We start from the raw sequence: 27,307 nt of genomic DNA on the forward strand, positions 1-27,307 counted from the left end.
AGCAGGAGTACTGATTCAGTTAGAAAACAAATGCATTTCCATGCAAATTTTGATTAAGCTTCCTCCTGATATGCTTTCTAAAATTTAGAAGCTTCCTCTGGATATCTGAAAACCATCAAGCCTGTTCATCGGGCAGTATCACGTATTTTCAATAAACATCTAAGGTTCAAGAAAAGCTTTGAAAGCATAAGGATGATTTTACTTCCTTAAACAGTTATTCTACTTTTTGAACCATGGCATCACACTACTACCATTCAACTGATAAGAAAACCTAAAAAGCAAAGCAGGATTCATAAACCCAATTACTATAACAATTACCTACCAGTGCAGAATTCATCTTTCAGCCAGTCCAGTTCTTTTACTTTAATTTCTCCTCCTGTGGGTGTAGAAAGATCCCAGCAGTCACAATTGGCCTTTCAGCCAGTATTGAAACATGTGATAAGATATACTAAGAGGATATATGAAACAAATAAGACTGGACATTATTTACAAAATCAGTCATCTACTGACAAAAGGAGAATAGGATGAACTTAGTCATCAGAAATATCTTAATTTCTCTTCTACGTGTCACTTGCAAGTTGGGAAGTTCAGCCTCTAACATTTACGCTTGTTTACATGACCCTTGGCACCTAAATGTCCATGATCCTCACAATTACCTCAGTGAAATGAACACAACAACATAAAAGCCACAGTTGGGCTTAACTTCTTACTAGAGAAAGATTGAATATTTTGCTCCCTTCCACAAGAAGCTATCCCATTTTGAAACACATACAGATTTCTTGCATCTTTCTAAATGAGTCACTTTTAACCAAACCAGAAGTTTAATTTACCAGTAAACATGCCAGCCAGCTTGCCAATGACTTATGCTGTTTAATTCTACAGTAATTCATAGACAAGCAATTGCCCAAGTACTGTTTGTACAGCACTTACCTCCTGGCTCCATCAGGTGTTTGTTTAATGCAACATTTTGTTCACACATGGCCAAAAGATCTTCACCAACATCTGGAAGAAAATAATGACAATATTCAAAATGAGAATATTCCACTTGTGCTGTGCATTCCTCAGACCTCTCAGACTATTCATCTCAACTTTTCTCAAACTGAAGTACAATTCAGAGCAACTCCCTTCCCTCATAACTGCTTCCATAGCACCTTTCTTGCTTTCTTCTTTCCTTACTAAGCTCTATGTCATCCTTGATAAAAGGAGTTAGATTGCCATACTATCTGTTTTAACCTAGAAAAGTATTTGGTTTTTAGAACTCTTGCACCTGGAATTATTACTGCTTTTTCAATCTGTCATGAAAGTGCTTGCCATTTCTCAATAAACAACAAAATTCTATATGCACTGATAACAAATTAACAACTAAAAAAAGAGCAGGTGATGATGAAAATCCCAGGATGAAAGTACTGCTTTGTGAAGTTTCATGAAGATATTTCATTGCAAATAACTGCCTTACCTGTGCAATAAACTCTGTTGGCAACTGTTCCCATGATAATGCTTGCAATTCCAGTGCCACCTCCAAGCTCCAGCACTGTGCAACTCCTGAACATGTCCCGTTTAAACAGAATATAATCAGCAAGAAGAAAGGCTGCACGCCAGACCTTTGGAGAAGAGTAGCAGTTAAACTAGATAAAGTCTGAAGAACAATCCATGAACAGCAAGACAATACAAGGCACAATACATTACGTACTTGTTTACCAACATCTTCTAAGGGGGTTGCCATAGTATGCTCTGTGAAAATGGAAAGAGAGTGTTGTTTCAAAACACTGTTCAAATCAAGTTCCATAATAGCTAATTTGAAAAGTCAATTAATGCTTCCCTTTTAAATCTAGAACTCAGCACCATTAATCCTACACAGTAATGCTGAATAATGGTGAAAACCCCACTCTAATTAAGGAAAACCATTTCTCTTCGATATACAATTGTCCAAATCACTTTTGGAGAAAAACTGTTTTTAAAGCACTTAGCAATATCACAGTATCACTATGGTTTATTATCTACTTTGATTTACCAAGTTCTCTTTCATTTAAAAGACCGACTTAGTTTTCTTTTGTTTTACTTGAGCAGATATTTATTCAATTTCTCCTTGAATGTAAGCCTACTATTTACCTATTTTAATAACATTGCTGCAAGTGCATTCTTGTTCTTCATCTTCAAAAGCATCCTCTTTTCCTCTCATCAGAATTACAGGATATACTCTATCCCTCATAAGATCCTCTGCCTCTGAGTCACTGGCACTTTGAGGCCTTCTGACCACTTCCAAATCTCCGTCCTCATCTAGCAGAGCTTCTGTTCCTTCAGTATTCCATTCCATTTTATATTTCAGATTACTCCCATCCTTGTTAGGTAGTTCATCTCCACTTCTGTACTGGTGTTCTCTTTCAGCTGTAGTTTCTCTTGCATTTTTCTCAGAGGCCTGATCATCTGTGTTCCAAAGGAGTTTGAAATACGACAGGAATACTGCAAGAACATGGAGTGGGAGGAGGGTAAAGTTAAAGATCAATGCTAGGGAAGAACAGAATCTATATGCAACCTCCACTTGCATGACATTTGATATGCATTTCACATACCAAAAAAATCTAGAGCACTGAAAGTGTTACAGGTATCTTGAAATACAGCTCTACTTGCTAGGAAGAAATATTTCTGCTAATTCTGTCAGAAGGGATAAACGAAGCACTATCAACATCTGCTGGTTGACTAAGCATCTGCTCAGTCACAATTTACATTTTCACCTTACTTAGAAACTTGTTTCAGAAATCAGGAAAATATATGTTATAAAAAATAGTTTCTTACATCCTCTAAAAGATCTTCTGTTGAGATAAACTTAGACCAAGTTGAGAGAAGAACGAATATCACAAATTAGGAATTTTATCAACATAAGGAAACGAACTCTGTGTTAAAGGACACAAACATATTTCAGAAAAAAAAAAAGTAAAAGGAATTTATTTTTCTCTTTTCAAACTCTTTTGAGACTCAAGTAACTTCCCACCCTGCCATCAGCTTAAAGCGATATGAGGCAGCACAGATAGGCAGTGCACATCCTGTCAGCTGAGGTTGGACATACTGACACTTTTTTTTAAAGCCAAGAAAATGTCTAGTGAAAACAGCCTCCACCAGCAGGATCTAGGAAGAATTTCTTGGAAATGAGTTCACTCTCACCAAGAGGAAACTGTTTGCCACTACTGATTTCAATAGTTTCACAATTTGTGGAATTTTATTTGAGTTGCTTCAAAGATATCCAAAGTTGCATATACAGGATACTACAGGAACATGAGAGAAGTCCTTCTCTAGAGACCATATCAGCTAGATCTTATCAAAGTCTTCACTGTCTATCCAAGCATAAGAAATCTGTAAGTCAGCTACTGTTTGCATGACAACCACATTAAATAGATTAAATGAATTAGAGGATGCAATCAACGTATCACAGAATCATAGACTATCCCAAGTTGGACAGGACCCTGATCTCTAGGGTCTGATCTCCCTGATCCTCAGAGTTTCAAAACGGAAAACTGACCCAAATAAACAAAGACCAAATCCCCAGGAGGTCCCCTAAAAACAGCAAAGTGGTGGTGGCAGACTATTGCTAGATTTTTTAGAGTAAAAGCTGTCATACTACAATCCAGCCCTGTTATGGGAAATTTGTTTACTTTATTAAGACAATGAATACATAAAACAGATTGTTATACTATTGTGTTGAAAGGTTCTTTGTGTCAAGGAGAGTCACAGCAAGTGAATGCTAAGCAGTATGACAATGCATCACAGCATTAATTACCTGATTTTGGCCTGATTAAAGTCATAATTATTACCCACTTCCTTGTAAAATCTTTTGACCAATTTTCTCTTGTAATCTTTTTTGTTGCTGTTTTTTAAACATCAGCATGTTCTTGAATTATTGCAAGTTTATTTTTATTTATATTTTTTAAAATAATTAGTGCTTCATCACCGCGGTGAAAATGCTAAGACACAGCTTGAACCAGTGACTGAGCACCTGATGGGAAGGCAAGAGCCAGGATTCACCCCTTCCCACACCTCATTTAAGGGTTGGCAGTGGAGGCAAAGGTATCTCAATGGAATTCCCTTCCTACCTGAGGCCTTCCAAGGGTAAACAGATTTTTTTCCTTTATTTCAGTACCCACAGCTGATGCATTTGGGTAGATCCTCACTTGCTGCAGCCTATGACTTTGCTACCCTGTTATCACTGCTGTGCTTTCTGCTGCATTATAGCATTACAAGCACATTTTACTAACAGCTTTGAGGTCATTTCCCTTAACTGCTTTATAGAAACCTACAAGCTAACAGAGGCAAACATTTGTCAATTCATTTCCACTAAGGGCTTGATTCTTTCATTATATAAATCATTCAAGCTCATTGCTATACTCAGATTTGTTGTTGCCATTTTTTTAAATTAAAAAAAAAAAAGGATAACAAAGCTGTTGAGTTCCTCTGGAACAGATGGTAAATCATCATTTAAAGATTTTATAAAAAACACAGATGAATTACTTATGCACTTATTTCAAGTGGCAGTATTTAAAACTGCTGGCTTCTCATTTCTAGTTTATATGCAAGACACAACCTAACTTCTTAACATGATCCCTAAGGTGCTGTCTTGAGATTCCAGGTAAACGAATAAGTACGTAAAATGAAGCTTGCACAAACATTGATCTTATTTCTTCTCAGAAATTAACTTAAGTTTTTTTGTTGTTGTTCTAAGATGGCCTATCTGCAAATCCATATCAACAGTTTTATGTAGCTATTTTCATGAGGAGAATCCAGTTAGCCCTCTTCCAAGCAGGAGCAGTTTTGCTTCTGCCCGGAGTAAAATACGTGATGATTACTATCAACCAAGGATTAACACAATACAAATACATTAGAGCACAATTAAAACACAGTTCCATCTGTCTAAACATGCATTACCTGGCTGTCCAACTGCATTCAGTCGTACCATGAGACGACTTTTGTTGGGACGGTGCAAGTGCACATCAGAAAGGACGGTGTCACTTTTGAACGTGAGGTTATCCATCTCCTTCTCTGTGACATCTCCCATGGTTCGTCAGTGAGAGGCACACCTATGGGGACAGCTGCCGTCACCAGGCAGCCCGCTGTGAAGCACAGCCGCCATGGAACTGCTCTGCTCAGCACAATCTCATGGCGCAGCGTCTGAGGCCTCGGACAAGCTGCAGTCACATAAGCTCCACCGTGCCCTGATGAGATACTGGGCTGTGTATGGAGGTCTCCAACCTACAAGCAAACACAGACAGCTTTCAGCTCGGTAACACTGCCCTGTGGCGTGATGAACCAGGTTACATCAACAACTAAGTTATAGTGCTTCAGCGCTCCCTTTTGCTCCAACAGTTACAGTTCACCACGGACACCACGTGCTCCAGAAAGGAACACCATTAACTAACTCGTGTTAAAAGCAACCAACCATTCCCTGACAAAGCAAAAAACCCCACACACAGCCCTACAGCGCAGCCCCGCAGCCGAAGGCTCCCTCACACGGCGCAACGCTTCCTCAGAAACCAATGCAGTGAACGCACAGCTTAGTTCCATACATTTTGTACAAATACCGGCCCTTCCTGGAGAAAACCTGGCTTCTCTCACACGCCCCCAACAGAAGGGCAGTCGGTGAACGTACCCCGCTTGTCTCTGGGGTTCTCTACTTTTCTCCACAAAAACAAACAGCAATCCTCCTCATTGCCCCGCGCCCGCGGCTCCGCCGGTTCTATCCTAAGGCGCAAACATTTCTCCTAAGAACAGACACAAAAGAGCGAATTTATTTCCCCGAACGTTCTGAGAAAGGCATGTGAAACACACGGGCACCGCAGCCGCGGGGACAACGCTACGCCGGCTCACAGGCACTGACCCGCGAGGCACAGCTCGGAGCTGCTCTCCCGCCCGCCCTCACGCACACCGCGCCGCCATCTTGGAGCCCACCGCCCCTTCCGGCGCGCAGCTGACGCGCCGTCCCGCCCCCCTCAGCGCCATTCGTCACTCAGAACGGCCGGCCCCAATGACCGCCTGTCCGCAGCCACCTGCCGCTGCAGTAAGCAAATAACGCTCTCTATAAACTGTACCATGTGCCTATGAGAGCTCCTTAGAACACACGGATAAAACAAAAATACCCTGGCACCAAAAAGCATTCAAACTAGAGCAATTACTCCAATGAATTCAGTCTAGTTTGGCGTGATACGGAGCTGAAGGACAGCCGTGGGCTGTGAACGGCCGATCCGATGGACTTGGTGCTCAGCCTCAAGGCTGTGTGTGAAAAATAAAGCTAAATGCAACTGAACCACATCAGGTCACAAAGCAATACGATACCGTTTCATTATCAATGTAAAGCAGGATTTTCTAAAAATATATACTCCTGATTGAGCAGGTTCTTGCAATGCCATCGCACAAAACTTTAGATTTTGCTTGTCTCCTGGGTTAGAACAGCTGAAGTGACACACCATCATTTTCCTGTACTGCAGGTGTGACTGGTAGAAAAGCCAGCAATGGACAGACAAATAGAAAATTACAAGTTCTGCGGGTTCAGAGAAAGCAACATGTCAGCTAATATACTGTTTGTGAGCACTTAGTTGTTAGGGAGCCAAGGGGAGCCAGCACATAGAGAGCAGCGATCCTTCCCTTCTGCTCAGCACTGGTGAGGTGGTACTTGGAGTGCTGTGCTCAGTGCTCTCACAGTACGAGAGAGACATCAACATACAGTAGAGGGTCCATCATAGGGCCATGAAGGCTTGAGGGGGGTGTAGCCCCTCTCCTGTGAAAAGATACGGAGAGAGCTCAGGCTGTTGAGCTGGGAAAAGGCTCAGGGGGATCAAATCCTCGTCCATAAATACCTGGAGGGAGGTACAAAGGGGATTCAGACTCATAAAGACATCTCAGCTGACAGTAGAGAGAACACCAAAATAACGGTAATGAACTCACAGGTTGTGTATAATTGCAGTCCAACAGACATGCAGTTTTTCCACAGTACGCTGCACACTGAAGAAGTGATGTGATTGATTTCCCCATTCATAGTCCTAGCCTTGCAATCAGCACAGACACTGAAAATAACTGGATTTTGGTGAACGATACTCAAAACTCTGGTTGCTGATTATATTCAATTCCAGGTACGTTCTGATCCGATGCTTTAGAACAGGTAGCATGAAAGCTGAACAGCCTGCGGCAGCTGGTCTATTATGTTTACTGACCCATTCCCTATCCCCAAAATCTCACTAAAGCAATATATTTTGTAACAGTAATAAAAATGGTAGTTTAAAACAATAGCTTTGGGTCACATTATAATGGTAGAGACAAAAGAAAATGATCTTTCTAGGCTTCAGATTAAAAGAGCGGCTATCAGAAAGGCCACAGGAGATCACCAAGGAACTAAGTGTAACAATAAAAAGCAGCTTAATATCTTGTTTTTCATGTTGACATTTATGTGTGTGCATCCAGATTCTTGCCCTTGTTGAGTACAGAGCAAGTGGTGCTATGGGCACAAAAATATATATTCTTTTAATAATTTGATATTTAGTACCATACATTACCATACTGAATTAATATCTTACAACACTGACAAGTATTTATCCTCCCAATCCATTTGTGATCTGGCTGATAGTGATTACTCTTCCTTTATAACAGAAAAAAAGCATTAAGGAATTGCATGTCCAGGCAGCACCAAGTGCCTTTGTTTAAATTGCTTTTCCAAAGCAACTTAGTATTCTTTGCATACAGCAGGGAACTAAATTAGAACTACTTGTTTCTAACCTAATGCCCCAACCACAGTGCCCTTGGATGCTCAGGTTATTCTACTCTTTTTATTACAGATACATTAAATCAGAATGAAAGGTGAGAGCATGTACCAGTAAGCTAAGGTGAAATCTGACTGTAATGCTATGAATGCACAGAGTATACCCTGTGTATTTCTGCAATAATGAGAACTATGATTAGCATCCTCTGGTATGCAAAGTGCTTTGATCTTGGAATGAATAAAAAGACTGTTGATATAGATGAAAAATCAGTGGAGAACTTTGTTTTGCTATCCAAGCACGTGACACCTCGGTGCTGGCCAACAGGTTGAAAATGCCTAAATCACTGTTGAGGTTGAAAAGTTCATGAGAGGAGTAAATGAACAATAATTTAAAAGGGCAAGTGCAGCTGTCAGCTTCTGTGTTTCCATATTTCCTGAATATCCACTTCTTCCCAGGGGAAGCTTGCCTCACCAGCAAGAAAACCAAATTACAGTGCACTGACAGCAGTGCAGAGCTAAACCCGCAGTGATTCCTTTTTCATTAACTATTTTGTGGTTGTTTATCAGAAACATTCACACTCTGATTATAGCATTTTTCTCCATGGGATCGTTCAGAACAAGAATTTGCATGCTTTTGGCATCATCCCATCAGGGCTTCTCCCATCCAACACAGGCAGATTTACATAGAATATTTTGTGAGAGAGGTCTGTATGCCACATGTTCTTAAAACAATATCAACCCAGTGACTGTGACGAAAAACACACAAAATTCTCTTTGAGCAGGAGGAAAAGAGCAAATGTAAGGTGAATAAAAAGCCCTTCTTTATGCTCAAGCACACCAAATTCACAACACACAGAAGCACTCTGATTCTTCAGTAGCAATCAGGAATCACTGCCTTTTAAATCGGGATCTCTAAGCTAGATTACAGGGAAGAACTGCAGAAAAGCCTTTGATGCTCACATGCTCTATACCAAATGCTGCCGTAAAATTGTAGTAAAGACTTCAACACTGATTAATGCTCCAGAAAGTAAGAGAAAATTCCATCCATCTATTCTGCTCCTTCCTGCCCACTGCTTCTGTCCCCTTCCTGGGCCACCCCCGGGGGGGTGGTCGGTCTCTTCTGAGATTTTAATTAGATTCTTTGAGGTCAGAATGCTGCATTTTGCTACACTGCATCCTATGGGCTATTAACTATTAATTATCTGTGATATCTGAATAGCAGGTTGTACACAAAGGGTACTGCTCCTTCTCCACAAAGATAATTCTACATTAAAATCTAAGCTCTTCCTACACTGAAAGCCTCAGTGTGACTTCCAAGTTTGCTTAATTTTTAGAGACCTCAGTAGATTTGTAATTAACCCTCTGGTGAAGTCAATCTGTACTACTGGCTTCTTCCTTCCATTATGAACCCTTTCTCATGAATACATGAAGATGCTTTGACAAACTGGGATTCTTTCGTTTTCTGACTTGGTAGAAATTCTTTTTTTTTTTTTTCCCTCAGCATGAGAATGAATGCCTGAACAGATTATGTTAATGTGGAAATTATATCTTCTTGAGCTGATACACTCTTGACATTAGCTTTTCTATCATCACAGTCTGGGCATAAAAGAGTCAAGAGCTAGCAGGTCTAGTTTTTGTTTTCTGTAAAGTTTAGCCAGACAGATTCTGCAAGACCTCCACATATCCTGATGACTAAAACAAATTATTTAGTAGTGTTCCTAAAAATAAGCATGTCTAGAGCTTTTTGGCACCAAGCTCAGGAAAACAACAGTCCAAGATGCAGACTGTCACAGACATGCACCTTCTGCAGTACCCTACTGGGTCCGCTTGGACCTACATGGATTAAGAGCTGCTGTTTTACTCTGTGACACCCTTTGCTTTCCTTTGACATTAACTGGAGGAGGGTGATGGCAGGCTGGTTCGGATGTGTGGTTGGCTCAGATCTGAGAAGTGAGCTGATGAACCGTCTGCTCAATGCGTGATGTTTGTGGGGCCGAGTACGTCTGCAAATAGTTGGAAAACAGACAAGTTTGGAGTCCCAATTAAGGCTCGTGTCCCAGAGCTCCTTTATGTCATATTAATGGATCAATTAATCTAATGAAACATTTCACCTTGTTCTGTGAGGCTTGTATGGCTTCAGCCATCCGATTACAACGGCTGCTTAGTTTGTAGAATGACGCCAGCACTTTCATGTATTACAAATACACCTGGGAGAGGTAGGATGGTAGCAGTTCAAAATAAAGCTGTAGTCACTTAAGAGCGTATTCCTGGATGGAAAGACTATTATAAATGGCAGCAGTGCACATCCTTGTTTGGACTTGCACAGCAAAACACAGGCAGGAGTGATGCTGGTGGGAGTGCGTAAATACCCCCTCTCCAGGAATATTTTCCTTAGAATTCATCCTGCTGCTGAAACGTACCTGAGAGCTTGTTGCCACCAGTGGGTCAGGATGTCACACGCCGTGCCCTGTGCCCATGCCCGAAAAGAACAGAGAATGACTGTGTAACGACTGGGCGTTACTTAGCATTCCCCTGGGGAGCCTGGGATGAGTTCTGAGCAAGCAAGCAACAGAACGAGGCTCCCTATGGAGCGCCCGTGCGGACCGCCCGGGAGCCGCGCTGCTGCCTGCGCGTCGCCGCCAGCGGGACCCGCCGTGCCGGCACCGAGCGGCACCGGCATCGCCTCCTCCCGCACCGCCCTTCCCGTCAGCGTGCATCTCCTCCCGCGGTCCGGCGGGCAGCATGAGGGTGAGCCTGAGCGTCCTGTCGCTGCTCGTGGCTCTGGTGGGAGCCTCCAGCTTCGTCTTTCTCGTAGTGGCCATCGCGACGGACTTCTGGTACATCATCGATGCCTCCCGCCTGGAGACGGCCGCCAACGGCACGGCCGCGCTCAGCTCGCACTCGGGGCTCTGGCGGACCTGCCGGCGTGAGTGGGGCGGCGGGGGGCGGTGGGAGGGGGTCCCGTATCGTGCCGATGCCGTCCTCTCTGCCGTGCGTAGCCGGGGGCCGCCCGCCCCACCCGGGCTCTCCCTCCATCCACGGAGGACACCCAACGCCTGACTCCGGGCACAGGGGTACGAGCTGAGCGAGCTTTCTGCTCTCACAAAGTAGCTCGGCATTAACTTTTAATTCAGACCAATTGAATAAGCGTTAAACATGTTGAAGGGAAGAGATCTGTTTTCATCTGGCTCAGGGGAAATTAAGGGGCGGAAGTCCAGCAGGGTTAAAGACATTCAAGTGATTGCCAATGATGGAAACAGTAAATGCAACACCACACAATGCTCACTTTGCATCCCTAAATCGTGGTAACATATAATAAACATGTAAATAACATATATAAACATTATTGTTTATGTATGATAATAAGAATAATCTTCAGCTTAACGTTTTTTTCCTACTTTACCCCCTACTATATCAGTTAGGAGCAAGTGCTACCCTTTGATCAACCCCTTCTGGTATGAGAATGCAAACATCACCGACTCACACCGACAGCTCTTATGTGAGTAAATTCTGTGCTATTTCCCTTCTTCCTTCCACCCTGCCCACCTCTCGGCCACACACACGCTCCCAGTGCTGCTGCAGAGGGGGCTCTGAGGTCTGCACTGTACAGTCACTGCATGTGGTCTTTAAGTGGGATTGTTGTTGGCATAACCCTCTGCTTGATGTCGGGTTCAGCCAGTTTCTGCCAGAAGAGCACCTTCCTGCCTGGGAAGGCTCAGGAGAGTTCACAGTTGTTATAAACAAAAGGCAGGAGTGTTGAAGATTCCCACATAAGAGTTTAATTCCTGGACATGTTTAAGGATACCATTAAATTAACGTTTAAGTCAGCCAATTATCTACCTTGCCATTGGGATTCCTCCCTCTGAAAAAATGTTATGGTACAGGAATTTAAGAAAACAAATCAATAACTGAAAGAAGCATTAAAGCTCTGTGAAGAACATCGTGCTCAAAAAGTTACTTGAAGTTTCTAACTGCACGCATTAATGGTCTTTTTCTTTAGATTCATTTGTCAGTATCAGAATGTTTTCAGAGTGTCCACATTGAACATTTTCAGATTCTTCTGGGCTCCTGATAAAAGACAAATGTGCTTCTTTGCACCAATTCAGCATGATGCTTTGTTCATGAGCTTCCTTTTTTGTATACCTTTCCTCTCTAAATGTTTCCCCCTTGCAAGCAGAACACACACATTTATCCTGTCTCTTTCCCTCAAAAACAGTCATTTCCCCGAGCAGCCCCTCTGAGAGGCTGTTGTCCTCAACCTCTCAGAGCAGCACCCCACGACACAGCCAGCAGTGCAGCAAACATGGCAAAGTGACCCAGGGGTACTGATGTAATGCAGTTGTGTTGCTGGGAAGTTCAAGTAGAAATAAGCAGCATCACCACCAACACACTGACAGGTTGGAGCCTAGCACCACAGACCATCTCTGTACTTGGAAATAGAAAGGTGCCATTTTTTTCACCTTCCTTCCTTGAGACAGCGGGCCTTAGCTTCGTGATGATGATGATAAAAACTGTGAAGTTAACTAACAGTGATTGTCTCCTGCATCGCTGAATCCTTTGAGGAGTTCAAAGTTAATATTTAATTGATTAAACTTAACCACACCAATCACATTTACGTATGGGCACCAGTGAGGTCAGAGTTTGCCTAAAATGTTAAGACATTACGTCCATGTTTGCAAATGCTACATCTGTAATTCCTCTTACATAAAGAGGTTTTAGATTACAGCTCTTCAGTGAAAGCTGAATTCTGCTAAAACAGAATCAAAACTATTCCAGAGCTTTTTATTATAAAAATGACATTGGCTTGGAAACAAAGGACACCTCTTTGGTAGTCAGGCAGGGTAAGAAAATAGTGGATATGTGAAAAAATTGGATCCATAAGTACACCTAGAGACTCTTCAGAGCCTCAGAGAGATTTTCTCTCTCACATCAAACACTCTTTACAGGTTCTAAGGCAGAGCCTGCTAGTCTGCAAAGATACTTGCATGCTTTGTTATAGACAGGCATAGTCTCCCTAAAAATGAGGATATAAGGAGACTTCAATTAAACAAACCTGTGAGGCTTGATTAGAATAGCCAACAAAGTGAACTCTGATATTTTAGATGCACAGCTTCAATGCAGCTTCAGTGTGGTGAGACCACAGCTGCACAGCAATAGCGGCTGTACTTCTAGGAAATACAGATCTTACTAACAGTGCCATCTGCTTTGGTATGTTCTACTTCAGCCTTGTATTTTTTTCCCCAAAGTGTTTTCTGACCGTGGACCCTGGATCATATTTAGGCAGATCTGGGCAGACCTTAATTGACAACAAATTTTAACTAGACTTTCCTAAGACAATTCTAGCACCCTCAGTTCCAGTGTAATCAGTGTAATTCAGGCAACTTCTTCACATGTTGCTATGTAGGACAATCCAGCTAACTGCTCTGCCTTCATCAGTTAGCTTAAAAAAACCCATATTTTTTTCTGTGTTCATTTGTGGATGTCAGTGTGAATAACACTCACATGGAATTAATCTAATTCTGCCTAGATGTACAGTCGCTTTTCTCACTGCTTGATTGCCAGACTGAATTTCAGCAGCTCTGCTAACCTTGCATGTTCCTCGCCTGTTATTCCCAAAAAGCTTTAAAGCACTGTCTCCTAGTGCAGGCACTTAAGCCTCTCATCAGTAATCTTGCTCTGCTTTTTTCAGTATTCCTATACTCTCTCTGGCATGACTTTAATAGACACGAGTGCCAAAAAGATGGGAGAGAGTCTGTACCTGTGTGCAGAGAGCTGGGTCTAAGTGAAACAGAAGTGCTGGTTGCTGACATAGGACAAACCCCTCGTTAGAGAATGAAAAGCCTTCGTGTTCTCTCCCTCCACATTCCCAATCTCTCCTATTCATCTCCAGCAGTTTTCTTGCAGGCTTATTGCATGCTTCAAATAGAACTCCAGACAAAATAGAAAAATTGGGCATTCAAATTAAAGTTCTGTGCTACCAGCAGCATTGCTCAAGCAATCAGCCCAGGTCTTGTTAACCCTGAGAGTACAATGTACTTTCACATCACTGGAGCACCTCTGAACTGTTTTTTCATGGCTCAGACACAAGCATGCCTTCTCCTGCACATTAAGCTTCCAGTTCTTTCCTAACCACTCCCTTCAGCTAAACATACGACATACACCCTCTCACCCAAAACCGCACAGTGTATAAAATGCTTCTGAACTACAGATTACTTCATAGGATGACCGTGTATGTGTTTGAAACACCACCGTTTAAAGAAGATATGACTGACTACCTACCACTTGCTTCTCTGACTTTTCCACATTTATAAAATGCGTTTCTACTGCAGGTGTGCATTTTCCTCTGCTCCATACACACTCTTATGAAATACTGTGAAAAGATATTTCTGAGGGAAATGCCACTAAGCCTTCATAACGTAACGATCATTTCCTTTCTCTGGATCTGCTCTGCTAATTCAATGTAATGGAAGCCTGCCCATTTTGTGCAGAAACCAAAAAGCCTATTGTGCTTTTGAGCACTTCTCTACGAACGTGGGTTTTGACAACAGCAGCCCAGGGTGCAGCAGGCTTTGCATGGTCTGAAAGGCCTGAAACATTCTTGTGTAGAGCAAAATTGCTTGAACCTACCTAGTACTTCTAACAATGCCTCAACCAGAACGACTGAGCTGCCTCATCCCAGAGCCAGAGCCAATCCATTCAGCAAAACATGCCAGAAGTCAAACCTACCACAGTCACCAACTGGTGGAATAGTATTTAATCTACTGATTTTTCCCCTCCAAAAAGTTGCTGTAAAATCATTTCTTAAAACAAACACACACAAAAAAGTGCCACTGGAGGGAAGGTTACTTTTAGGAGTTTTTGTAGTAAAAACATTTTTATCTTATCAAACTTGGTAATATAAGCAGTAATTACCCGTACAGGTTTAGATGAAGATGTAATCTGAGCAAAACAGACAATTTTCTATACATTTAAATCAGAACCCAATTGTACTCCAAGTTCCTGCAAGACAGATTAGCCATTGAAAGATAAGAGCAATGTGTCAGATGGGGACTCCCACGAACTCAGCTTTTTGGAAACTCAAGCAGTGTGTTCCTGTGTGCCCGTTACGGCCGCAGTGATCCCTGCCTGGTAGTGCACAGACTGCTCCTGGCTGCACTGAGCTGCCTGCTGTCATCTGCTGATGGATGAAAGCTGTGGCAAAGGTTCTTCCAGTGCATGGTAACATTTGTTAAATTGTGGAGATTGCTGTGCGCCACTTCTCTCCCTGTCCTTTTAAACCAAATTGTCACAGAGCTTTTTCGCTTTTTTGGCACATTAAAGCAAATACATAACGCATTACTTGACAGAAACCAAAGAGACCATTTTGGGCCAAAGATGGAAGCAAATGAAACATTATAAAACACGTAATTCCTCTTAAAATTTCTTAACTTTGCACCCCAAGCTGGAGCTGCACCCATTTACACAGCAGAGCTGCAAGAGAAACTACTGCCAGCTGTTAATGGCTGCCTTGCTTGCCCGACACGCGAAAAAGCTGCACGAGGTACCGCAGGGACCCTGAGATTTTGCTGACTATCATGGCCAGAGAGTGATTTTCCATTACAAGTCACTTTTTAGTGCTCTCCTTTGTTCCTGAGGCATCCTGTGAAGATCAGTTAATGGCTGAAGTTTCCACTTATGCTCCACTGAAAGGAAATGCTCTTCTTGTAAAAATCAGTTCTGGAGCGTGCAGCTGCCCATCCACAGCTGCCGAAATTATTCTCCCCAGTGTATTTTTTACAGTCATTAATTTACTCAGACCCACGAGGCTGCAGACAAGTTAGTGCTTCCTGCAGGAAAGTTGGTGCATCCTGTAGGAAAGCAATCCCTGCTGTAGAGGCAGTCACTGAGTACCCCTGGTGTTACCATGTAACAGCTGCCTTAGTTTCTTCCTCAACAAAATTAGTTTAACAACATAGTAAAACAAGACTGGATTTCCTCACAGTGCACGGACCTGCAATCATCAACCAGCTGCATCCATTCTTTCCCCTATTCATAGTTGTAATTCATCTTCACTAAGTTCAGTATCTATACAGGATGTCAGACTCTTTACTTGCTATCTGTAGCATTTGGACAGATCAATATGATGGGAAAGGCATTACAACAGAGGTGCGATGACAAAAAGACCAGCACGAGAGAAAGGTGCTATAAAGGAAAGGAAGAAGATCACTCACCCATATCAGAAGATTCCAGATTCACAGAAGAAAGCTCCACCAAGGAGGGCACTCCATAAAGAGACCCTTCCCGAGGGGGGATCAGCCCCTAAATGAGGTCCAAGAGAGGTGCAGCCAGGCTCCACCCCTTCTGGTCACACAGCTGAATTGCCTTCACCTGTGCTCCCAGGGCTGACCAGGTCCTTTCCCCAGGTGCTCAATCAGTGGTTCAGGCCATGACTCAACAGTTCCCATACACCACTGCATATACCTGGGGAGTTTACAGCTCTTGACAATATTTCCTTTTGACTTCAAGTTATCAGAGGAACCAGCTCGGGCTGGAGCAGCTGGCAAGAGCCAGTGCAGAGGTCATGTGTAATAAGGACGTACACAGAAATTCTGTCTTAACTACTATGGTAGATGTATACCTAAATAGATTTGTTTTGCTTCTGAGCAACAGTACTGAGATTGTTCAGAGGGGTTCCAGTGAACTTTTTTAGTGCTTGCAGTTGATATTACAGTAAATACATATAGAAATCTGAAAATCTGAAACAACTGTAGCATCACTTCAGCTGAGACTGAATGAGTGACAGCTTCTGATGAATGGTCTTATTTCCAAATGTCATTGCTATCATAGCAAGAGAACATGAACCCTGCTGTGCTGCTTGTGTTCAACATTCAGTCCTTTTCTAGTACTGAAGGGCTCCATCAGTTCCCACCTGCACTAACTCCAGTATCACTGTCTTTCTACTATCTGCAATATATCTCTCAGTTTAGCTCAGACTTGTCACGAGGGAGCACCACAAAGCTGACGCTCAACATCCAGAGCTCAGCTCATTCTCCTGGGACACCCTCACCTTGTGAGCTCTTCTCCTTCATCATCTGTTCACTACTGAATGGGACTTCATGCCCTGTGGCTCCAGCCAGGAAGCCTCACATTCAGCCACAGACAGCAGTTGTTGGGCCTTCTGAGTGTGCTGTTCCATCTGAGCCCTGCCAAACCTCTCCAGAGCAGCCCCGCTGGCTGCACTACTGCCAGCATTCTGTTGAACTGTAGCTTTTCATGCAGTGCTTTCCGACTGGCTATTTAGTTACTGCTGAGGAAGATAAACAGGTCTTTAATTAAGGTCTTCTGAGCTGCTGTCATTTGGAATATTTCTGATGAAATGACTATTGCTTGCTATCACAAGCTGTGCAAACAAACCCAAAGTTAGTTTGAAGCAGAGGAGCTCCAGCATATTAACAGGAGATGGTTACAACACTGCTAGGCCTGCAGCTGGTCAGCTTCAATACCAGTCAGTTTCTGTAGTTCATTCCAGAGATCTGTTACGCACTACTCATCAACAACTGTGCTGGATTGTGATTTAGAAGATCTGCCAAACTCACAGATCTGGATACACGCTGCAGATGACAGTCTTGCAGACATTTGGTCACAGCTTTGGCTACTGAGTGCAAAACTACATGAAGATGCATTGAGCAATTAAAGCATTTTCAGTCCATAGAAGTAGAGCGGTCTTTAAATGTTTGCCTGTTTTACAGTATTGGATCTTTTGGGCTCTACCAACAGGGAACTCGGGTGCTACTGAGAAATGGAAGTGGGAAAATGAATGCTGCTCTACAGAAAGTGCACAGGCCCTTTCTTGTGCAAAATGCTTGGGTTTTTTCCCACTACCAATTTTATCACAATGAAGTTTTACACAATACATAACCAACCTGTGTATTTCAGCACAACTTAAGAACACAACAAAATGTTTGACCTCAAAACTTTTGTTTGAACTTTTTTCACAGATGATTACTGAAGATAGAAATACAGTAAAGACATTTTAAGTCATGTCCTTCTATAAACTAATTCCCTCCCTCTAATCAAGGAATATAATAGTATAATACCATATGCCAGATGGCATGAATTCAAATTCCTGAGTGGTTTCCATGGCAGCATTTTAGAATAAGTTTCACAGGCAGTTGCAGATTGCACAGAAGCAGCACAAATGAGTATTAGGTACTGAACTGGAACACTGGAGGTGATACAAGTGCTGTTTAACCAAATGCAGCCTGTTAAATATTTGATTTTTAAAAAGCTGCAGGTGATTCATGGGGTTTGTGGGTTTCAACTGAGATATCCCTAAAATTTATTTTTTGCTTCAGTGGGGAAAAAAAAAGTTATTTTGCCACTGCATGTAGCTGTCACACATCATTAATGTACTTTATGACTCTCCCCAGGATAATACTCTAGTATGGATTCGTTCTCCCTTTGGCTCAAAAGAAAGTGCTCTGAGTAGTCTCATCTTCACTGCACTTGTCCTGGCTAAGGCTACAGTCCTAGCTGCAGTCGTTGAAATCACACCACAGACAGGAAGTCAAAGGAATGCCATTAGTGCTACAGTCCTCAGGTTTGATGCAGCAGCTGTGATTGGTGAGGGACAGATGGGAAATGACAAAGCATAGGCCAAACTTGCTTATGTGGCTGCACATCCAGCAAAGTCAGTTCTGAGGACTGAGTTGCACTGTTCTTACTCTTTTCTCAATAATTGCATCAAATTTCATCCCCCAAGGACTTTTCACTTGAGATTTTTTCCTTCTCTCTATTTCTTAGGTCCATGGAATGTCCAAACTACAACAAATAATGATCAAAACTATCAGAACTCTTATGTAAAAAAATATTTGCTAGGTTTGGTCATACTTTCCCTCAAAATATTTTGTTAGCTCACTGGGATTATTTGAAAAGGTTTCTTCAACCACTCAGAGTTGAACAACTATGCCCTTGACACATTACAAGGCACTGCAAGGCTTCCAAGGTGACTGAAATGGCAGCTTTGTTCTAGAGCCGAACCAAGATATGTTTGCTTTTGTTTTTACTAGCCTAAGAACAGATTCCCTTTTAATTTATGCCATTCTTCAACTTGCTTCAGTGACTTTACAGTAGTACAAGTGAGGAGAAAGAGGAATAAGTTACTTCAGTTGATTGTTTTCTCCAAGAAAGAGAAGAACTGAAGATTGATTTGGAGAATTTTTTTCTTCATAAAGAAGGTAGTGAGGAACTAATATCTTTGTAACAATGAATCCTTGCCTAATTAACCAAGTAAAATTGGTGTTGCAGTATTCAAGTATCATTCACAAGTCACAGCTCCAAAGAAACAGGCTGAGCTCACTTACTGAAAGGACAAAGCACAGAAGCAACATGTTGACCCATGAGTGCATCCTATGTTTATACTTATACTGAAGAGGATAAGCTGGATCCTTAACCAGCGGCAAGTGGTACATCTCCACTTGAGCAGGGAGCTGTAGTGACTTAAAAAGAAATAAATTGATGATTGGCCCATACACAAACTCTTAACTCTCACACATACAAAATCTCTTAACTGACTCATTTTCCTTGGGAACTAACTGATGTTCTACTGTTCTTCTGGGAAATTAAGTGGGGCATCGAAGCCCAGAACCCTTCAGAAAACAGAACACAAGTCTTCCATTCTGAGTAACTCTTTACTCTGCTCAAACCCCAGTAAGAAATCAGAAGATACCAGAAGTTGATGCACTTGTTTTTGTTATTATTCTAGCAAAGGTTGGGTTGAATACTGTAGATGGATTGTGTGAGAGAGAACAATGAGACAAAGATGGTTTATGGTGGAGAAAACAGCATGATACGAAAAAATACACAACAACCCTCTGTTTACACAGCTATTAAGATATTACAGGGATCAATAAGGACTAATGTAAAAAATTTAATACAATAGGAAGCAACTAGCGTAGGTTAATGTACTTAGTGAAGCTGCTGTAGAAAACAATGACAGACATAGAATCAGAGCTGGATGGGAAAGTGTACCTGCACTTACTGTTCAGCCACAACAAAGGAAAAGGTCAACAATTTTGTAGATCAGTTTGGCAGAGGGTATACGATAGGCAGAAAGCATTTAACCAAAGTGTTTGGTAGACTCCATCACCCAAACAGAACAATACCACTCACTATGATACGTATAATTCAGATAGCCAGGACTACTTCTTAACGCTTCTTCTTGCAAGTGACTACCAGATACCCAGCACACTACCTGGTTTCCAGCTGGGCTTAATATCTGAGTAGAGTTTTATTGCTTAAACACATCTGCACTGACACACCCTTTATCACCACAGTCTCTGAATCACAGGCCATGGAAGGTTCACCCCATGATACCTTTACCTTCACACCACGCCCTGCCTATTTAAACTGAAGTCACAGAGATAGTTCAGCTTCTTGTTTTTAATGCACAGAATAAGGCTTTCATGCTGATTAGGGGATCTGCACTCAGTACTTATTGATGCATCAAGTGACATGATAGTAAAACATTAAAATACTAACACTCTTCATTTTTTTTCTTCAGACATGCATGGGACATTTGTCATCCTGATGCCTCTCAGCCTGATACTGATGATTTTTGGAGGAATGACTGGATTTATCAGTATTCTTGCCAGGGCATATCTACTGCTTCTAATGACGGGTCTGCTTTTTCTTTTTGGAGGTACTACATCAAACTCCTGGCTTAATGGATTTAAATAATAAGAGATTGCATCTGGAAAACATCACTTTACCTTCTGGAGAAAAACGCTGAGCAAGACTTTGCTTTCAGAATAACTGTTCATTCATTGTGTCTATTCTGTCAGGACCTGACAGTTTGTTTTCCTCTCACCCTTCCCCAAAAAACAATTTTGACTTGATTTGAGAGGTAGGGGAAGCTTTAGTGGTAATCTGCCCTGGGTAGATAAGAAGGTATGGGAAGGATGCCCAGAGAGTTATGTAAGGATTTGTACTTTCTGTAGTGAATTGTAATTGACTAAACATGTTTTTCTTCCCCAGCTCTGGTAACGCTTACCGGGATTGGTGTCTACATTGCATATTCAGCTGCTGCCTTTGAAGAAGCCGTCTGCCTCCTGAGGAGTAAGGATGTCCTGGTAGAAATCGACATCAGGTTTGGCTGGTCTCTGGCACTGGTCTGGATCTCTTTTGTCGCAGAAGTGATCACTGGGGCTGCGTTCCTCCTGGCAGCAAGAGTCGTTGGCCTGAAACAGCAGCGTGAACAGGAGTTATGAACAGCAGGTATCACTGCAACAACAGAAAACTCTGAAATGTGGATTCAGGGGTCTGTCTGGTCACTAGGGGGAATAAAAGTGGCAAGACTGTGACTGAGTAACTTGCCAGGTGCCATAAACTCTTCTCCTCAATATTGCCTACAAAACACAAAGATTCTGATAAATCAGTAACACATTTCTAATGTTGTCAATAAGGAAACCTTTGTGACTTTAGAAGAAATTATGATGCACTATCAATGTTTCTGAAAGAATTTCAGCTGGCAGCTCATGCAGCACCAATATACATCATTTAGAAAGATAAATTTTTTGCTTTCTCTTCTTTCTGCTATCCCTGAATACCCTGCAGGACAGCCTGCATGGTCCGCTTTGCTTTTGGTTTCCCTCCAGAGACTCCTGATATGTATGCTAGGATTCCAGTCATGTTGGCAGCCTCTACCACACGATATATGATGCTTATATACCTGAAGCCAGGTACTGAGTGTGGGTGCTACACGTGTTCAGTTAATATTGCACATTCAATGTGGCTTTGTTGTTCAAAGTAAAATCAAATGTAAATGTCCAGAGTAAGAACTTCAGAGTATTTGGAGAAATTCAGTAATCATCTCCAGCACTAGGGCACGGCTAGGACATCCAGTCTGTGTACACCTTCCACATGTATAGGATCTTTCTTTTCCCCAGTGTCTCCCTGAGGAGGCTATTCTGCTATTCTCTCTTTTCTACCACTATCACACTATTTCTTTGTGATAACACACAAAAAGGAGATAGTTTAAGAGATTGGAGAACACCAGAAGCCTACTTTACGCCAGCTCTGTGTGTTGGCTAAGGAAAAACACAGCTTCATGTTATCTATTAAAAAATCATTACTCACAGGCTGAAAACAAAGAAATTAGTCATTTTCTAAAACTGAGCTTTGGTGCTGTAAAAAAATAATAATAAAAAAATGAAGGTCTAGAAACTGTGAATGACTTAACACTAGCTACCCTCCAGACAGCAGTGACTATGGCTGTGAAGCTCTTAAGGGCAGTGTAATGGTGAGTGTTCTACTTCAAGAGAAAGCTACAGCTGCTTCTCTGGATGCTTTAGTGAAAGATTGCAGCCAGCCCACATCCATCTGATGCTCGGGCTACTTACCTATATCTTTCAGCTTACTGTTTGATATTTCTTCAATTCTATAATGCAGAAGATGCATCTGATACATTTCCCAGTTTTTACTTTGCAAGCCTGATGCCTCCTTTTCATGAAAACAATGACATGTGTTTGTTCTATAACATGTTTCATTTGTGCTGGAAGCTGCTGAGTAAAAGTGAGCACACAGGATGCCTGAATTTCAGCTTCAGAACTAAGCAATGTAGATTTTCTTTATTTGTTCATGTTGGTAACAGCATTTAAGAGAAAATTTACTTCAGTGCCCACTGCAGTTAGTGAAGAAGCTCTGCCTGACTGCTCTAGCCCAGGGTAAAGAGCTGAATGTGTTCACAGCTCCACTACATATCCCAGTCATGGTCAACTTCAGCATCTTACAGTTCAAGACTGTGACTCAGGAACTGCAACAGCAGGGTACACTTTCAGTGGGCAAGTTCCTTCTGCTTCTTTCAGTAGAGAAAGGGCATCATTTACCTACTTCTGTTCAACACAGGGACAATTTTATCATTGTCTTTTGTTAAAGATTGTGCACTTACTGAGCTCAGCTCTGACCCTAGTTCCACAGTACCAAGTTTCTCATGGAAAGTGATGGCAGAGAGCGTCCAGGTTGCAGTCTTGGAATATAAAAGGAAATGCTACTATGATGCTCTGAATTGAGAGCTGAGGCAGAAATACTGCCAAGGTTCAAGGAAACCAGAGCTTCTGATTCCCAATCGAAAACCTTGGTTGGCAAAACTTTATTATCAGAATGAAACAAGGTTAGAAATCCCAAACAGGATGAGCAGCAGCAGTTCTGCTGATAGCCAGTACCATTTCTACTTCCCCATTGCTTCCACACTGGTTTTCACATATTTTCCATGATGCCTTGTGCTAGGACTGTGTGATGGAGTCATTTTACAAGTTAAAGCTGACTAAATCAGCTCTATAAGAAGATTAAAGAAAAATCCTTTATAGTAACAATTCCACAGGCTTAAATGAGTTACGTATAATACTTCAATGTCCTGGTGCTGGTGAAGTTATTTAATGTAATATGACTTGTATAATGTTAGTCAGACATTACTGTAAGCTCTAATAGTAACCTATCATTCGAGTTATTAGTGACTGTTTATTACAGATGTTTTACAGTGCTTTTGAACTGTGTAAGACTAAATAAAATGACATCTGAGCTGGGAAATACTTGAAAAGACATGGAAGAATTGAGAAATAATTTTTAACTCCTTCTGCAGATCTATTTGACAGTTTACAAGATGCTTTTGCTGTACCTGTGTCGCATGTGGTAGATATTTATAAGATCCTTATGCAGCTACAATATACAATTCAATCTAATTAGAAAGCCAGTGAATCTGTTATTGAATTAAAGCAATTCTCATTTCCATAGCTTTCCTAAATTTCTCATTCTGACTTCCTGCAATATCTGGCACAATGGCAATAAAGAGTATTTTCTGCTCCTGAATATTTGTTCAGTCCCTGGATTTCTCTGAAATTCTATCTGGATAGAAATAAAATATTGTTTTGAATAGTGAAATAAGCTTTAAACAAATGTAATTATGCTTGAAAGATAAAAACATTTTGGAATGGACTGTATGTAATTTGATCCAAGTGATCTCATTAAGCTTCTACTTACAAAGAAACTGATGTTTGATACACAGTTCTTTGCTTATTTTCCTGAAATTCATTACTGAGATGAGGAGACTGACTGCTTCCAGTACTGCAAACTCACAGGTAATTGGACATATTTAAAGGGAAGAAAAATAAACATGCTGAGCAGAGTAGATCAGTAGTTTGAAGCAGCAGAGTGTACACAGCTACTAGCCAGTAGTAACCCCTAACTCAAAAGGTACCTCAAGGGGTAGTAGAGAAGAACAGGGGAAGTGACAGAAATTCTTGGGGGTAGGAAAAATTCACATATTCAAGAGCTTTAGAAAAGATGCTGGTGAAAGTAACACAGACATGCAACCACAGCCCAGGGCTGCTCCCAAGCTGGATATTGCAGAGCATCCTGGATGTCTGTACTTGCTTCCTTAACTTCTAAAGGCAGAGTATTGGCTGAGACACAACTTCGGTTCACATAGCTCCATTTGTTGATCATGGATCCAAAGCCTACAATTCCAACTGACTTTCTGTATTACTGCAAAAACTGGACAGATCCATACAATGGGAAAGGCATTACAGCAAAGGCGCAATGACAGAAGGGCCAGCACGACAGAAAGGTACTATAAAGGAAGGGAAGATGATCACTCACCCATACCAGAGAATACTAGGCTCACAGGGAAAAGCTCCACCAAGGAGGGCTCTCCATAAAGAGACCCTTCCCTAGGGGCAATCAGCCCCTAAATGAGGTCTAAGACAGGTGCAGGCAGGTTCCACCCCTTCTGGCCACACAGCCGAATTGCCTTCACCTGTGCTCCCAGGGCTGACCAGGTCCTTTCCCCAGGTGCTCAATCAGTGGTTCAGGCCATGACTCAACAGTTCCCATACAATTACATTACACAAATAATTCATAATCTTCTTCTAAATCATGAACTGTGGCAGGTTGGAGACCAAACAGGACATGCTATATCCATGCCTTCCTGGTCAGCAAAGCCAGAATCTGCCCAGAAGCCCCCCCTGAGGTGACCACAGCAAGACATGCAGTGTCTGCCCACCTCCTTAGACCCAGGACTCAGGTTGCTTTCTGGTGGCTATGAAGTACATTTATTCCTACTTTCTGTCAAGGTTGACTGAAGCTGTTAAGGAAAACTGAAACCGGCCCATGAAATCCCAAAGACACAGACTGTCCAAAGCTTGATTGGCATCTTGGGATCTCAAGTAATCTTGGCCTCCAAATGACCTTCTTATGCGTTGTTCTGCAAATGAAAACCAATGGTCTCAACTTATTAAAACTGAAAAACTCACTGAAGAAATCTAATTTCCTTTTCTTTGCTTCCCTTTGCAAACTCCCCAGCATGAACCAGTTTGTAGTTTGCCAAGATTATTAGTAAAAAATGCATGTCTCTTAGCATCCTGTCTGTCATTTTCATATCAACAGACTAAATTGCCCCAGCTTGGGACCAAAAAGGTCAGAGTGAATGCTCTGGCTTTGTGCTGGAGAATCAAACCCTCCCTAGAATTAGTACGACCATGCTCAGGAGAGTCTCCCCTTTGCCTCAGCACTCCCGGTTTGCTCAGCGGGCGCTGCTTTACAGCTGAGCAATTGCAAGCTCCACAGAGCTCAGATGCTCTGACTGGAGGCTTTCTGTACTTCGCAAGGATTTGCACAGAACAGTGGTCTCTGCTGACATCTTGTGACAACACTGAGCAGTTGGCCGAATTTGGAAATAAAGAATTAATTCCCATACATACTACTCCTTGTATAATTTGAAGAGCAGAGGGGACTACTGTGCTCACCAGGCCATAGCTCCTGTACTACATAGCCCACAGAGTCTCACCTGGAAACTGCTGCACCCAAGTCAGCAACTCACTGCCTTAGGATGCACCTCCCGGCTGATGGCCATCCGAAGTTAAAATGTCAGTGATAGGAAATGCACTGTTAGCACTCCTGGTTAAAAAACCATATAGAATCTCTAAACATATGAATGGTTTTTACTCGTAGATGAAAGATGTTATAGCTATTCCCCAGATACATTTCGTTTAGATGCAGAAGTATTGGTTTTAGATGTTCGTAGCTGTGGTGCAAGGTCAACTTTACAGACTTCTATGTGGGATGAACGCTATCTTGGGCTAGTTCCTCCATGAACAGCAGTTGGCTAACAGTCTGCAGATGAATCAGGTATTCAAAGGAAGGGAAGTGAAATGCAATGTCATAGTCTACTGTAACTAAAGCAGCATTGACAGATTGAAATCTCTGGTGATTTGTGACCTAGTTTCTCAATCTATCAACTAAGACAAAGCATGTATGTGGTCTTAGACAAACCTTTCAGGTTCCGCTGCTGTTGAGGACAAGGCATTGAAATTGCTATGTGTAAAACTCAAAAAAGAATTCTCATCGGTTAATGAGATCCTGTTCATCCACCAAGTTGTCACAACTACATGTATTTATACTCTCAAGTCATCTCTTAGCACTCCTGAGAATCAAAATGCATTCCTTCAGCACACCACCCCTGCAGCCTGGTCCTGTGCCCACGGCGGTTTATATTAATGGATTTAATCCACGGCTAATAAGCAGCGAAGAGTTAAGAAACGGAGTCATAGTTCTTTTGACAGTCTGCCTATACTGCTCACCGCAAAGCAAGCTGGAAGACTCAGTGCTTGGGTTTGGAGGGATAACAGGCAGTTCTCTGAAGAGCTTTTGGCTCGTTGTTTTACTGCTTTCATTTTTGCCAAGGATAAGGCAAACACTTGTCATGGAAGGCTGGGACACTCCCGCTGTATTGCTCCCTAGGTGTTGAAGTGTATTTGTCTACCAATAGCTGAACAGCACTTACTGTTGGCTTATGCTTCTGGACAACACATCTGGCTGCTGGAGCAGCTAGCATATTTCTCCATCCAACCTGGCCTCCTCAAATATTCATGAGTTAATGCTGTCTGTAATGCCTGCAGCATACAGAGAGACTGAAGTGAATTGCACTGTGGAGGAGTCTCTTCCACAGCCTTTTGGAGCTGGCTGCATCAGCACCGTGGAAACCCTTTGGCATCATAAACCTTTTATTGCCACAGCTCCCACTTGACTAGTATTATACAGTGAAGCATTTAATTATGCAAAAAACACATAAAAAATAATTTTATAACTGTCAGGCAAAAATCCATAGAAGCAACAAACTTTGGAGGACTTGCAATAACAACTACCTGCCTTTCCATTTAGGAATCACAGCACATTACAGGCATGGCAACAGCTGTAGCCAACAGACTTCAATGCTCTAACTCCTTCCTGCCCATGGCAAACACCCCATACAACAGGACCTTGGTTTGGTCCAGGGTAGCTCTGAGAAAGTGGTACCTCTCTGCATAAGAAGGAACGGAGAGGTCCAGGCCTAACTCAGTCAGCAAAGAAACAAAAATTAGTTTAATACAATGTGCAGCATAAAAATTTTCCTTCTCAAAACTGAGGAATAGTGCAATAGTTCATGAAAACAAAAGAAGGAAGAGATAGTTGTCTCTCAGTCAACAGAAATCAAAAAGTTCACAAGCCTTTCTTTTAGATGCAGACTTCACCTACAGGATCACACATGCTCAGGTACTCCCT

The 27,307-nt window shown here is 42.1% G+C and overlaps 2 protein-coding genes across 13 annotated transcripts in view; one reads left to right on the plus strand and one right to left on the minus strand.

Annotated features, from left to right (window-relative positions):
* Nucleotides 1-27,307, minus strand: part of METTL22 (methyltransferase like 22) — a 660,197-nt gene that overhangs the window by 5,158 nt on the left and 627,732 nt on the right. For 5 of the 12 annotated variants that reach the window (XM_046900661.1, XM_046900663.1, XM_046900659.1 and 2 more), the window contains 7 exons: nucleotides 20,766-20,952; nucleotides 4,915-5,238; nucleotides 2,110-2,460; nucleotides 1,691-1,731; nucleotides 1,457-1,601; nucleotides 931-1,002; nucleotides 323-376 (listed from right to left, as the gene is read on the minus strand). In XM_046900661.1, the coding sequence (XP_046756617.1) occupies nucleotides 323-376; nucleotides 931-1,002; nucleotides 1,457-1,601; nucleotides 1,691-1,731; nucleotides 2,110-2,460; nucleotides 4,915-5,044 (793 nt within the window). In that variant the 5' untranslated portion in view covers nucleotides 5,045-5,238; nucleotides 20,766-20,952. Of the gene's footprint in view, nucleotides 1-322; nucleotides 377-930; nucleotides 1,003-1,456; nucleotides 1,602-1,690; nucleotides 1,732-2,109; nucleotides 2,461-4,914; nucleotides 5,239-5,552; nucleotides 5,748-5,814; nucleotides 5,936-10,155; nucleotides 10,175-20,765; nucleotides 20,953-27,307 lie in introns of those variants that run through there. The other 7 variants (NM_001278154.2, XM_040647410.2, XM_040647409.2 and 4 more) reach the window with 7 other exon arrangements.
* Nucleotides 5,081-23,604, plus strand: TMEM114 (transmembrane protein 114). Its single transcript, XM_046900828.1, has 5 exons — nucleotides 5,081-10,483; nucleotides 10,551-10,661; nucleotides 11,154-11,234; nucleotides 20,277-20,414; nucleotides 20,750-23,604. The coding sequence occupies exons 1-5, from the start codon at nucleotides 10,282-10,284 to the stop codon at nucleotides 20,980-20,982; spliced, it is 765 nt and encodes a 254-aa protein (XP_046756784.1). The 5' UTR covers nucleotides 5,081-10,281; the 3' UTR covers nucleotides 20,983-23,604.

Source organism: Gallus gallus, chromosome 14, assembly GCF_016699485.2.
Source record: "Gallus gallus isolate bGalGal1 chromosome 14, bGalGal1.mat.broiler.GRCg7b, whole genome shotgun sequence".
Taxonomy (NCBI): domain Eukaryota; kingdom Metazoa; phylum Chordata; class Aves; order Galliformes; family Phasianidae; genus Gallus; species Gallus gallus.